We start from the raw sequence: 15,090 nt of genomic DNA on the forward strand, positions 1-15,090 counted from the left end.
CCTAGTGTGTTATTTCCTTAAAGATGGCCAGCAACTTGACCCACCCAACTCTTTTTTTAATCCAGAGTTTCTACCTTCTTCTACAACCCCAAGTGACCCACTTCTCTCTCCAAACAGAAGTACATTTGAACAACGTATGTCTGTGCCAAGTGGTACTGCATGCACGGTTATATGCATTTCCCAGGTATGACATCAATGCATGACTTCCTCCTACCTTCCAAATCGCCCTCCGTGGTACCACCCCATGTGTCAACTGAGGTCAGTAGGTATTAAACTGATAAGCAGTCTGACCCATGCTTAGAATACTATAGTCAAAGATTCAGTAAAAGACACAACTGATGTGATTCATTCACTCATAGTTTGGTTCCAAAAACCTTAAGATTTTGGTGTTGTACCACTAGCTGGGGATATTAACATGAACCAGTTTAGCCAAGTAGACAGGTAAATAAGAAAATTTTGTTATATTGTTTTATATATATATATTTAATGCTATAGAAGCATGGGGTAAGATCACTAAATACAGGGGGAGTGGAGGCAAGGAAGAAGGGCAACAGACTTCAGGGAGGGCTTCTGAGAAGAAGAACCATTTCAGGTAGATGAACTGGAGGATGAAGAGCGGGGGCTTTCAAGACCAAGTGCAGCATGGAGTATATCACTGTTTTGTTGGTTAGGTGACACTGGCATGAAATTTACCACTGAGGGAGCAGTGGAAATAAGCAACAGCCAAATCACAGAGAATCCTGTACAGTGTGTTGAGGGTTTGGACTTTATCCTGCAGGTAATATAAAGTCAGTGGAGGACTTTAACCAGGGCAGCCACATGATCAGACTTCTTTAATACTCTAGACTGTGTGCATTACAGAGAATCTTTAACATTACAGAATTCACTCATCATTTCGTTGAGTTACGAAATGGATGCCGTCAGAGGGACCAACTCTACATCAACACCATAGGGCTGAATTTAGGATGTGGGTTCTTGTGCAGTCAGTAAAGTGCTTGTGGCAGGGCACACATTTTCAAGGAAAGATACAAAAAGCCCCTTTATAATCTAACTCTCCTCTTAAACAACTTATAAAAATAACACACATATCAATGATTCAGTCCCATTCTCCTTTGGGCCTTGAAAGAATGGACATACTTTTTTTTTTCCCCCCAACATTTAAAAGAGATCTTTTTGCTTTTGAGTTTCACTGGAGTCTTGCCTCAAGTTGTTATGTTAAAGCCTACTCTGAATTGAGCCCAAAGTTATTTCACGCTTCTCTGGATTGATAACTTAATTGTTGAAGTCGTGAGAGTCAAAGATTCAATTAAGAAGCCTCTAGAAACAGTCTTCAGATTATGCAATGTTGGAAAATAGGAGCCGTTTTCTGTCTTCCACAAGTCAGTACTCCATCAAAAGGAACATAACAGTTTAATGTTCTTTCCAAGAAGGGAATGCTTGTTTACCTGAAATAATGGACTGATAAAAGTAACTTGCGTCTGGTCTTGATTGATACACTTACTTGAAGATTAACCTCGACAATCAAGCCCTTAAACTCTAAAACACCATCACCCACAAGAAAATAAAACCTGAGTTTATAATGCAAACATCCCCAAACTGTTGATCCTACACCCATGCAAAGTCAATATATGCAGACAAAAACCAAAAAAACGCAACCAACTGAATACAAAAATGAATTTTGCTCGAAAGCAGCTAGCATTTACCTAGGTTTCCTGGGTATCTGGCATGGAACAGCCAGCCCTTCTCATGCTCCTTTAATCCTCAAAACCACCTGATGAGTTAAACATTATTATAAATGTCATCTTACAAATGAGAAAGTCAGAATGTTAGAAGAATTAAGCGGTTCAAAGACATTCCAATTTGAAGAGGTGACTCCATATCTATGCATCTCCAAAGCTATTAATACATATTATATGAGTGTGAGGCTCATTTTGGGAGACATTAATAAACTCAAAACTTTCATTATTTAGAAAGTTGGACTTACTCATTACTCAGGGCTTAGAATAATAGCATGACTGTAGGCCTCTGAATAGAACAGCACAGTGTGAGGAGGACTGCTCTATTAACTGTCTCTGTCTCACAACTGTCTGTCTCTGTCTCACTACAACTGGTGATGCAGTCAAGACGTGCGTCAGCATCCTTGCTTTCAAAGCAGGAGGCTGACCCACATCCAGACCCTTACTAGTCTCGGTTCACGGTTACACAAGCCCATTTCCCATAATCTCTCTTTGCTTTTCTGCTTTTCAGTGACAACAGGTTTAAATAATTATAGCTGTCACACAAGTGGAGCAAGAGGCAGAGCAGACTGATCCATACGGATCTGTCTGCTGGCATATTCCAGTCCCTAAAGATTAGAGATACCACTCACTGAACATCAGTTCTGGGTCAGCCAATTTCCATACATTATCTCATGTAATCTTTGTATTCTTCCAACTATATATTATTACCTTTACCATTCCATTATACAGACAGGAACATTGAGGCTCAGAGAAAGAAAGTGGGTCTTGGTGAATAACAAGACTAAGGACTTAAGCCTCATTCTAACTCCAAAGTCCATGCTCCTTTGAGTGTCTGATGAGGCCAATGAATCAAACACTTACACAATCACAATTTAGTGCTTAATACTACAGTGGGAAAACATGTGTTCAGTCTGAAAAGCACTTTTTTATTACAGTACAATTCTGTGAGTGACAATCAGAAAGCAGATATACAACACTATTTTTAGGTTAAAAAGCTGCAAAGTATTATTCCACTTTACAAGAGAGGAAATTCAGTTTAAGAGTAGGCTAAGCCAAGTTAAATAATTTGCCTAAGATCCCTTTGAAAGCTAGAATCAAGAGCTAGAGGTAAAACCTAGGTGCTTTTGACACAAAATCCACACTCTTTCCTTTCCCTCAAGGAGTGGCTATATATTTCTGTTGATGCAGAAAACAACTGCTCCTCCCAGAGAGGGAAAGGAGATCACTCACCAGTTCAGGGGAAGGACTCATGGTCTGTACCCCCAATTCCAGGTACAGCATAGGGCTTAGGAATGCAGGCTCTGGTTCCAGACCTGGTTCCTAGGCCAGCTCCACCACGTGCTAGCACTGTGACCTTGGACACACGATAGAAAGAAGTAACTTTGCTCTAGGTAAACTATCTTGCAACTATAATTATACGCATTTAGCTCTTCTTCAGTTTTTTGGTTAGAGTAGGGAATGAAAACAATTATTTAGGACTAAAGTGAATTTCAGGCCTGAGGTATTTGGATAAATTGCTTCGACTTTCTGTTTCATTCTGACAATGGAGATTTTGCAGTGAAAGTCACTTTAAAACATAAGGCTTCATTGGTATTGATAAGCTCGGTTGTGGTGGTGGTTTAGTCACTAAGTCACGTCCGACTCTTAGTGACCCCATGGATTGTAGCCTGCCAGGCTCCTCTGTCCATGGGATTTCCCAGGCAAGAATACTGGAGTGGGTTGCCATTCCCTTCTCCCGGGGATCTTCCCGACCCAGGGATTGAACATATATCTCCTGCATTGGCAGGCAGATTCTTTACCACTGAGCCACCAAGGAAGCCATCTGTTTAATATAAATATATATCATTTGCTTAATGTTAATGAATACTGTGAATATTTACTTAGGATTCCCTAGGTGCCTGACACTGGACTTAGGACTTTTTGTGGATTATTTCACGTAATTTTCACAACCACCTTTGAGAAATGTACTGCTGTCGCTTTTGGCAGATGGGGAAACTGAGGTTCAGGGGATAAGTCAACCAAAGCAGGCCATCTTACCTGCTGTCTGTTTAGTTCTGTTTAGCTCATCACACCTCTGTGCTGCTGTTTCTTTCACCTGTGTTCAAATGATCCCAGGACCTTTTATCATTAAACTGATAAGTTACAAAGTGATGCTGCCCCCAAGGATGCTCCAACAGTCATTTGTTGCAAAAAATCATAACATCAATGCAGAAAATGAATTTTTACTATTCATGCAATTGGACTGATAGGGAATTACAAAGCAAAGGTCACAACTTTAACAGCTGGTAGCTTTAGCAACTAGACATAAGCATAAAGACATTATTCAGTAGTTTTCCAAAAATGATCCCAGTCACTGAAAATTGTCTTCATAAACAACATGAAAAGAGAGTCAGAGCAAATTGATTAAAGTAATCCTTGAAACAGCTTTCTCCCAAGAAGTGATTTTGCAACAATTTTCAAATATTTAACAACCTTCCCCTCTGCCAACAGAAGTACCATTTTATTTGACAGACACCAAGAATTTGGCAGTGATTCTTAATTCCATAAAATAAAATGGCATTTTTCCAGTTAACAAGTGGCCTCCCTCACAATGGGTCAGCAGAGGCAAGCATCTGATGGCTAAGGAGACTGAGGACCAAGCCTGGGCTCCCAGACTGTGGGAGTGTTACTGAGCTTCACAGCCATTTACACTCCTGGGTGGTCCTGGGAGCTGAGTCAGAGGCAACCCTTCAACTCATCCCAGGAGCTCTGCTTTGCCTGCTCAGCCTTCCCCTTATAAGATTAAAAAACCATCATCTTCACACACACATTTTTTTCTTTTTAAAGTCTCAAGCCTTACAGATTATATGTATATTTAAACATAGGTGCATTCCATTGACGTGGTTCAGTGGAATCTAGTTTTTAGAATTAAACAGGCTTGGCTTCAAATCCAAACTCTTCCACTTACGTGCATTTTCCCCCACTTAAAATCTTGGGCAAGTCCTCTTAATCTCTCTGAACTTTAGTTTCCTTATTTGTTGAAAAAATGTTATCAATAATGATAACTGTGTCATAAGATTTTTTGTGTGTGTGGCTAGTATAAAATGAGAAATTCCTCTGCAGTTTGTGGCCTGGTGCCTCAGCTATGGTGAGTAATCAATGGATATTAACTTATTAACTAGTTTTTTTTATTTCCTCATTCCTCCTTTTGTTAAGCAGCTTGTCTTTTGGCCCATTTTGTATACCTGTTACCATTGTAGCAAGGGTAGGAATGAGGTAGAGGATGTAAAATTGGAGGAAAATTCTGTTTAATCTTCTAGGAGTGCTAAAGAAGGTAGACTGTGTATAAAGAAGGCAGTTAAGATAGAGCTTTATACCTTAACTTTTATGTTGGAGTAATAGTTGATTAACAATGTTGTATTAGTTTTAGGTGTACAGAGTGATTCAGTCATACATACACATGCATCTATTCTTTTTCAACTCTTTTCCCATTTAGGTTGTTACATAACATTAAGTAAGTAAAGTTCCCTGTGCTATACAGTAGGTCCTTGTTGGTTATCCATTTTAAAAATAGCAGTGTGTACGTATCAATCCCCAATTCCCCAACTATCCCAAGCTCTATTATTTTAATTCACTTACTCATGCAAGCCCTATACCCAAAGTCAGGAAATGCGAATAATGCATTTATGTCTTTCAGTATGTGGATTTGCTGAAAGGTTCTGTGACTGATTCACTCTTCTTGCTGAGAAGGAACTGGTTATTTACTAGAAGCAAGCCTCTGTGCCGTTACAGTCTATCTCACTTAATCACGACGTCAATACTACCCACGGGTAGTTATTTCTGCACCCATTTTAGAGGCTGGGAAAGTAAAGCTCAGAGAGAAATCCTTACTGAAGAGCATACTGCTAGTAAGTGGCAGAACCTGTATCATGTTTGCTTCAGTCCGTGTTTTTTGTATCCTCACATGCCCACCAGTTTTGCTTAGTAAATACTGCACATTCACTGAAAATTAACGCTGTAAATGGGGACCGAAGTAGCCTTTCCAATCATTAATCAGATATTTCTGTGTATGACACAGCCAGGACAGTAGTTAAAATTTGCCGTCTGTTAAAAAAATAAAGAAAGAGAGAAAGAAAAAGGCTTCTAAAACAGGTTATTGGCACTTAACAGCCTGATGTCAGGCATGTATTCATTCCACAACATTCCATTTATTATCATTGAGCCTCTAGTGTGAGCCACCCTGCTAGATCCACTGGAATCACAAAATTTTTGTTGCCAAATTCTCTTACAGGCAGCTGTTTTTAATATCTGATTGTGTTTGTTTTTAACTCAATGTTCTTAGGAGCAGAACACACATCTTTGGGGTTCTGAATAAGCTGCACTAATGGACTGAGGAAGTGCCCGCTGAATCTCTGGGTGTAATCATGACCAGAAAACCCTTCGCGTTAACAAGGAGAAGACTTTATCTTGGTTTCCTCATCTGTGAAACGGGACTGAACAAGACCAGGTCTTTGTTTTCTACTAAGTGCTATTTTGGCATAATCTTATTATCAAGGTGATCTGATTTCACAAAATAACCATGAAAGCTATTTAAAATGGCTACACATTTAAATGTCAAATGCTTGACACAAACTATAGTAAATATCATTCCTTCAAGCCAAAGCATTTATGTGTGACATTTATACAGAAATGCAAACAACAAACGCAAATCAACTTGGGGGTTAGAAGTCTATGGAACTGTTTAATGTAAAAGATTCGAGTTTCAAATGGGGGACTATTTTTTAGAGTTCACTATTTCCTAGTACTGTTCAGACACAGAGCAGCATTATGGCTACAGTACTTTGTAAACAAATGTGTCCTAAAGTTTTAAAATACTTTCCTGGGCAGGGGTTAAGAATTAGAAAAAGCAAAAACAATAGTGTTACAATTTGTTGCATAACAATGGAAGGATTATATAAACCCTACTTTGTAGTTCTATACTTTTCTACATAGAATTAATTTCATCCAGTATTAAAAACATGCTAATAACTTCTTTTGGATTCTTCATGAATGTTTTCTGACTTTACTATCCCAGCATTTTAGCTGCCACTTTGGACCATCTGGAGGCAGAAAGCACAGAGCCAGTTCCTGTAGTGTGATAATATATCTAACAAGCAATAGAGTGACCTGAGTTCATTCTCTGCCTAACAGAACACATCAGAGATCTCTGGGTAGGGCTGGCTGAAGGTAGCAGCTTTCTAAAATTGCCAGATCCAAGCAAAAGCAATCACAGAGGTTTTAGTCGGTCATCAAAAATGGAAATCCCTAATGCAGTGACTATTTCAGAAGTGTTAAACTGCAGGTTTACACAGAACCATAAATAATGATCTGCGACTGCTAGCGTTTGTTTTGCAATCCATCTCTACCCTTCCTCCCTCCTCCCATCTAAAGTTCTGCAATGAATGTCAATTTTAACAGCCATCTATAAGTCCCCCCACTCCAATATTCTTGCCTGGAGAATCCCGTGGACAGAGGAGCATGGCAAGCTACAGTTCATAGGATTGCAAGAGTCGGACACCACTTCGCGCTATCTTTCTTCTCTTTCTTATAAGGACAACACATTCCAGGAGAGGGGCAAGGCCTTTATAACACAACCTACTTTCTCTGCAACACTCTTCTTGGAAATCAACAGATGCGCGTTTTCATAAGGCATCTAGGAAGGCTTCAGAAAGGGACCCCAAGTAAACAGTCAAAAACGCAGCACAACAGAGTCTGTGACAATAGATTACCACTATTAAGCTGTAATGTTTAGAGACAACTTGGTTTACCACCACTGAAACACTGGCATTTAGAAGAAACAGGCCAATTACCAGATGTGATTCAGTCCTGGACTTTTGGTAAAGACACTTGAAAGGAAAGGTCCTTGGCTTCAGAGATTTCATGTCAAGGCGACAAAGAGGCAAAAGTGCTAAGCACCCACAGGGCTTTTACACAAAAGATGAACTTCTGCTCCTGAAAGGGCAACAGAGCACATGTATATAGGACAAACACGGCCCCCTCCAGGTCACGCTCTTTCTTCCCCGGTCTCCAGCGGTGACACGGTGTACAGTCAGGGTACGTTAGACAGGGGGGACACCCTTTCTGCAAAGGTGAAGGAGGCTGGGGCTTGCTTTTGCAAGTGAGCAGTGACGGAGCTTTGCACTTGCTCTCGCCTTGCACGCTCTTTTGCATGGTCACCCTGGAGAGCAAAGGCATTATTTGCAAGGCAACTGTCAGATTTCTGAGCTGCTGTCTGTGTGCCAGGGACACAGAAAAGGCACCCTAACTGCCCCCCTTAGAGACTACATTCTAATCAGCTGCACTCCAAGCCCCAAGGCAACAGTTTACACCTGCAAAGTCAAGCGCTGAATTCTTGCATCCAGATAACCGAAAGAGCCGCCGCTGCTTTGTCAAGCATCTGGATCACTGCCTCCATTCTGAACATGGTTTTAGTAGGAAACTCGCTAGATTTTGCTGATGCTGAGTGCAAATGGTACATTGTTGTCACTGCTACAGTTCTATTTTCTGCAGAATTTGTAGTCTTTTGCCTGGAAGTGGTGGTGGGGGGGGGGTCTGGTTGATCTTTGAATATTTTCATGTCAATCATGAGCCAAGTGGCTTCTGGCTGCCAAGGAAAACCAGCTGCTGGCTACCGGGCTAGTCCCAGGTTCCAACTCTGTCAGTCGGCAGGAGAAGCGAAGGAAAAGTGGTGAGGAAGAGGTGTTCCAGAGACCTGCAAAAGCCAGGGCACGGACAGGCTCACATGTCAATGAGCTATCCTCAGGAACAGCCTCTCCTGGAGGCAGAAGAGCTGCTCCCTCCTTTCTCAGCCTCTGCGTCTCCAGCTGCAGACCCCTCTCCTCTTCACTCTCTTCTCAGGATTAACACTAGGGCACGGATACGGCTAAGACTTGTCTGAGACTCGCCCAAGACTACAGAGACCCAGTGACTGGCCCTGGAACCGGAGTCTAGTGCAGGACCCACACCTCTGATACCCTCCACGCAAGCTCTTTCTATACAGGATCAGCTTCTCTCCATTTCTCCTCCAGGCACACAGATTATTAGAGACCGCAGGGGCAGAAATGACAAGCTAATATGGGGAGGCAGGCACGCATTAGTTACGTAAGAGGACCCCTCTGGCTGTCTGACTTTGCCTTAAGATTCTTCTTCACTTAAGAGAATTAAAAGACTGGAAGAGAGAAAGTAAAGATCCCCTTTAACAAGGGATACTGCCAAAATAGGAAGGGTAAACACCATTCTTTATAGAAAAATATCAAGTAGTAGGTGAAAAGGCTAAAAGTAGAGCAGTCCAAAATGAAATCTCCTTCATTTTGCCCTACTGGATTTATTTTCCATATATATATGTTATATGGTTATATTCCATAACCATATATAAGACAATGGTTATGATTTCTATTCACACCAAAGCAATGACTACATGAGCCTCAGAACCAATGGAAGCTTAAACACTAGCTGGTTCAAATTATCTATTTTACTAGAACCTTAGAAATAGAGAATTTTAGAAGTGTAAGACACTGAGAAATTACCTAGTCCTACTTTTTCATTTTACAGTAGAAGAAACTGAGGTCCAGAGAGATTCAAATGCCTTCCCAAAGTCATATAGTATCTGTGCTAAAAAAGAACTCCAGCCCCTAATAACCAAGTCAATGCAGCAACCTAGAAAAATAGGAAAATATAGTCAAAAGACAAAGAGAGTTATATAAAGGACAGTCTTCCTGACACACATCGTGATTTTAGAAAAAGGTCCCTGAGGCCTAATTATAAGAAAATCACATTCCCCCCATCATCCCCATTTTTCTGGACAGAAGAAAATAGGTAGAGATAGATAATGACAATTCTCTCCCACTCCTAGTAAACAGTTTTAGCATGCCCATAATTAAGTGAAAAGGCAAAAGCATCTCACTGCATCTATAAATCAGTAAGGCTAAAGTCAATGGTTTCTATGAGACAAAGTCCAAACAAAATAATCCTGAAAGCAGCATATATTAGAAAAGCATCCTGGTGTCCCTTCAATTTGTTTTCTAAATTGTTCTGACTACACAGGTGACTAACACCGAAAAGACATCTCCTGCAGCTGCTCATGATTCATGTACTAGAAAACAAAGATAAAAGATCAATTCTGACAGATTTATATCCAAATGCCTTACCCTAATTTAAGAAAGGGAATGTTAAGGTAATCAAGGGGGGAAAAAAAATCTCCCAAAATTGCATAATTGGGAAAAAAAAAAATGTCACCGCCTGTTGCCTGGTAAAGACAATAAAGAACCCTGCAGACATGAATGCTTGTCCTCACTCAGAAGAGCAAGTTCAAGAACATCAAGGACAAGAAGCTGACCCAGTCCCTTTAGTCTAAAACGAAATAACATAAATCCTCAGATTTCATACTAGGGGGACTCAGAAAGCGAGAGTGCAGAAATATGAAAGTGAATCAGAGATAGTGATAAAATTTCCTTTTTCTATTTTCACTCTCTCATTTTCACTTTTAAAGAAAATATTTTTAAGAATTTAGCATCTCCCATGCCATGGATAGCTTTTCTTTTCACACATTCTTGATTTGATGAGTACAGACACATATCAGCCTATAAAGTTGAATCCACAGATCCAGATTATGAAAATTTGGTCTCTATGCTTTGATGGTTAAGCATCATTTACCTGCAAAAGCTAGTTTTATCTCTGGCTGTTAAGAGAGCCGGGAGGCAACTTTCTTCTAGGGATAATAAATTTAGACTGTAACCACAGCAAGTCACTGTGCTGGGATACATAAAATCTCATTTAATCTTTACAAATCTTTATAACTATTTGATAATCATTGTACACATTACAAAATGGAAATCCCAAGATGTTAAGCCACGTGCCTAGTCATTTTTTCTCACCAGTGGTAAAAGAGGAATTAGAATCAGTCTTGAAAAGCTAAAGTTTAAGATCTCTTCACTATTTTTAGGTGTTCCCTGGACATGGATGGGGAAGGGCACATGGAGTGGGGCTTGCCAGACCATGCAAGAACCTCCCATATTCAGACTAACTACTTGGGGAAGAATTTATTCTTTTTCACATTATTGATGGTGATGAAAAGATTTCAATCACCTATCATTATAGAATAAATGTGGCTCACAATTTGCTATCTCCAAATCAGCAGTTAGATATAAATAAAATTTGGCAATTTTAATTGGTTTGGCTCAGGCCTTCAGATTTACATATGGTTATTTTCCTTGTTTTATGTTAAACGTAATCGATTTAGCACTTGAGTTTCAAAGTTTTGGCAGAATGTATCAATTAAAAGCTACATAAATTAGGATTGTTCAAAGCACAGATTCCAAATGGAGTGATTTCTAAGGACAAGATTTAAAAAATGCTCTTTTCATAAATGTTAAATTTTTCTATAACCTTGTATCATCACCCAGATGACAAACTTCACACAGACAAAAAAAAGGAGGGGGGCATCTTTGGAAAAACAAAAGCTAATAATCATTCTATTTGCTTCTTCTGAGAACTAATGTGTGCCTAATGTGGTCTTTTCTACACCATTTGCCAGATGAAATTTTCCTATCTTCATATTTCTAAACCCGACAGCAGTTGTGAAAACTCTCACAAACCATCTGAAAACTAAAATATAAGTACATCAACAAACATGGCATCAGCCCTGTTAAACTGATAGCACTTTTCTAATTGGTATTGCAAACTAAGATGTCCAATTGTTATTATACGCTGAATATAGATGTTCTAAGCCAGAGACACAATTCCCTTCAGAAACCGTAAAACCACACAATAAGGATAAAATACATCCAGAGATCTGAAAAATGCAAAACACGTTCATTTCTGTAGACTTGTGATTAAAACTTAACCGTTCAAATTGCTCCTCACGACTCCTGCCGTGTAATTATTGCCCATCTGCTGGTCCGTCGCATGTGCTAAATAAATGAAAGAATCGTTTTTTCACACCCCAAGTGGTTGTTGGTGGAATTTCCACATTTATTTAGCTTGACTATAAGGCAAGAATGCCTGGTGTCCCTGTGATTCTTGGAGAGCTGCATAATTCAAGTATATTATTATTAATTTCTCATTTTATATCTTGGGTAATGGAAGGGTACACAATTATTTGCTTTATAACAGAACTTGGAATTGATTCCATCTTTATAAATGACTATTTCAACTACTGAATATTAATAGCTATTCCACCCTTTCGAGTATAACATTAGATTGACTGGAACAATTGATCTCATCTCTTAATGCCAGATTACCTTATGCTACTTTCCCTCCATACAGAGTTGCACTAGGAAATTTCTTTGTAACTTTTGAATTAGAAAATCTAACAATATGAATGAGGACCTACGCACCCTCCCCCATTTCCACTGCTTACTTCATTGATTTCATGTTATTTCCAGGGTCTCCTTCTTCAGTGGCAAGAATGTGGAATTGCTAGAAGTATCCTTAAAGGAAACCTTGAAGGTCATTAAATCCCAGGCAATGAATGCCTTCATTCACCAAGGGTACTGGCCTCCTTTGCCTCCAGCCCTTCAGCATCAGCAAGTTCCCCCAAAGGGCTTGCACTTATACTCAGCCTGAGCAGGTCACATTTCTAAAATACTTCCCTGTCTCCAACGTCCCTGGTCAGCAGTACTGATTCACCACCACCAAGGAGTTTCAGGCTAGTTCGACCTCTTTCTAGCTTTCAATGGAATTATTCCATGTAATCCGATTTACACAGCTATTTAATCAAAGTGAGAAAGGAGATTACAGAGCTCACCGTTTGTTTTGCAAAGCAAGCAAGGGTGCAAGGATCATCAATCCTACAGAGTCTAAGTTGACTTGATAGTACGGTCCCATACGCCCCCTCCACCCCCACCTTTAGATTGTTGGTCATTAACCTGATCTGTCTCCAGAGATCGTGTTTAAATAGGAAGGTTTAGGCTCTTTTCCTGAACTGGAAGGTAGCAGGGTTCTCCACCCTGATCTCACTACTGCCATTCATGTGAGCAGATGCTACTGTAACAAAGAATTGGTTCCCCGCCCATGCTTATTAATTTCACACAATAATAATAAGTCAAGCAATTACTTTAAAACTTCTGTTGCCAGTCTTCCACATTTGCATTTCAACAGCTCGCTGCGGTGATCCCAGGTGCTCTGCCTATAAACTAACCTGCTTGCAAGAGAGAAACCTGCGCTGCGCTCCCCTCCTCCGCCTCGGGCAGCTGCCCTAGAGACTACACAACCCTTTCTGCCAGGCCAAGTCCCAAACCGCTGCCCTCTGCCACACAGTGTAATGGGTTCTGGTCTTTCTACTTCCTTCTAAATGCGTTGCTACCCTTTCCAGATCTAGACGTCTATTGAAAATGTGACACTGAATGTATCATTAAATAAAGCATTTTCAACACATGCTAAACTGAAGACGGGTACAATCTTTTCACCCGCCACTTCCACCCCTTCGACACGTTTCAAGAATTGCAATCTCCGACAGAACCTCTGGGGGGTGAGAGGGCAGCCTTACCCAACCCGCAGCAGATTAACAGAAAAATTCCTAAGGGGAGAAGTAAGAAGAGGTGAGACCTGGCGAAAAGAACTGTGGATGGGAGTGCCGCGCCGGCCCTTTATCAAGGACAAGCCAGAGATATCTGCTACAAGGAAAGAAAGGGAAAAAAAGAAAAAAAAAAACCCAACTAATTGTATCCCTGGACGGTGCTCTACCTTCTGTGCTTCTTGTGCATAATGCAAAATTTGCAGCACTGGGAATTACCTCCGTAACTACCACCAGAGGTGCCCATTAAAACACGCACGCGCGCACACACACACAACTTTTTCCTCTTCTGTAATGGAAGAAAGTGGGTGCAACGTGGAGGTATTACCCTATCTAGAGCTCGCCTGGAGCCGCAAAACTGGCAGACGCGGCGGGAGCCAAGTTTTTCCCCGGCTGCTGGGGCAGGTTCTCCGCCCAGCTGAGCGCGGCGAATAAGGACCTCGGGGTTGGCTCGGTTCCCGCGGCTGCACCGGAGTCCGCACGAGGCCGGCACCCACCCCGGAGCCACACAAAAATCTGAGTACGCGAGTGATCGAGCGTGGCGCGTGGGGGAACTGTTGTGTAACCTTCCCGAAATCCACGGGAAAATGTCTCCCGTGCAAGGACATGCCTTTCCGGAATAACTTCAACTCTCCGGCCAAAGAACAGATCCTTCTGTCTTACAGGAATTGCCGGCTCCCGACTGACAGCTCCCAACTTACGGGCTATGGCTCCAAACTTGATGCCCGCTCCCTCTCATCCCTTCCACTCCTCCTCTCCAGGCTCACCCGGGCCGGGCGGCTGGGGCTCGCGAGCCGCGCCCGCCTCCCCCGCAGCCTCCAGGCTAGTCCGGCAGGCACAGCCCCGCACGCCGGGGCAGCTGCGGCCGGGACGCGCCGGCCTCCGGGCACGGTTTTTCTTGGAGAGCTGGCGAGCTCCCGGGCGCGCCCTACTTACTTGTGTCTTCTTCATAAGGAAAGGCAGCGCTGTGATCCAGCCCAAGCAGCGGTGTGGCAACTCCGTTTAGCTGTTCTGGAGCTCCGGCATACTGCATGGGCAGCGGCTGCAGATAGTCCACGCATTGAGCCCGAGCGCAACGCCCTCTCCACTGCCCGTGTTGGCGTGGCGATCCCCGTCCCGGCGCGAGGCGGTGAGCGAAGCCCTGGCCGGCGCGCCGCCAGCACTTTTATACGGCTCCCGCCCGCCTACTCCGGACACGCCTCCTTCCCTTCCGGAGCCCCGGGGAAGCAAGCCCGGGCTGGGGCAGGGGAGCGGGAGGGCAGACCCTGGAGGGCGGCTGGAGCACCAGAAGTTGGACAGATCAAGCGAAGCTGGGGGGCCGGTGCGCGCAAGGCTCGGAGACCACTGGGGCGCGGGGGCGCCTAGGACGAAGGTGAACACGCTGCAGCCGCCACTCACGCTGCGCGCCGGGCGCGGAGAGTCTCTGATCTGCTCCTTAGCCTGGCACGGCCGGGGGACTCACGAGAAACCTTGAGCTTGGGCGAGGGCTGGCAGTTCCTTCTCTACTGCAGAGGCGGGGCGGGAGGGGTCACTGGGGGCCTAGCGAAGAATTCACCTCGTCCTGCTTTAGGGAAAAAATGTTTAAAGCTTAATTAGGATCTATATAGTTAGGCCATTGTCCCACTCCATTTTTTAAAATAATTAGTGAATGGATATTTAATCATCGAAATGATTGTTGATTCAGAGTTGAATGTTGCTAAGGGAGATGCTGCTTCCAGAGTGATTTACGGCTGCCGCTTTAGAAATTTAGATGGAAAGAGAAGCAGTAGGTAGCAGGCAGGCCATAGAACCAGGCAGTTTTGAAACCTGTACTTTCTGTTG

The 15,090-nt window shown here is 42.5% G+C and overlaps 1 protein-coding gene across 2 annotated transcripts in view; it reads right to left on the reverse strand.

Moving 5' to 3' along the window:
* The window catches only part of KITLG (KIT ligand), a 95,034-nt gene extending 80,596 nt beyond the window's left edge, over positions 1-14,438 (reverse strand). Inside the window, exon 1 of one of the 2 annotated variants that reach the window (XM_061125564.1) lies at positions 14,206-14,438. In XM_061125564.1, the coding sequence (XP_060981547.1) occupies positions 14,206-14,220 (15 nt within the window). In that variant the 5' untranslated portion in view covers positions 14,221-14,438. The remainder of the gene's footprint in view (positions 1-14,205) is intronic. The other variant, XM_061125555.1, reaches the window with a different exon arrangement.
* Positions 14,439-15,090: the final 652 nt, after the last annotated feature.

Source organism: Dama dama, chromosome 3 (genome assembly GCF_033118175.1).
Source record: "Dama dama isolate Ldn47 chromosome 3, ASM3311817v1, whole genome shotgun sequence".
In the NCBI taxonomy this organism is placed as follows: domain Eukaryota; kingdom Metazoa; phylum Chordata; class Mammalia; order Artiodactyla; family Cervidae; genus Dama; species Dama dama.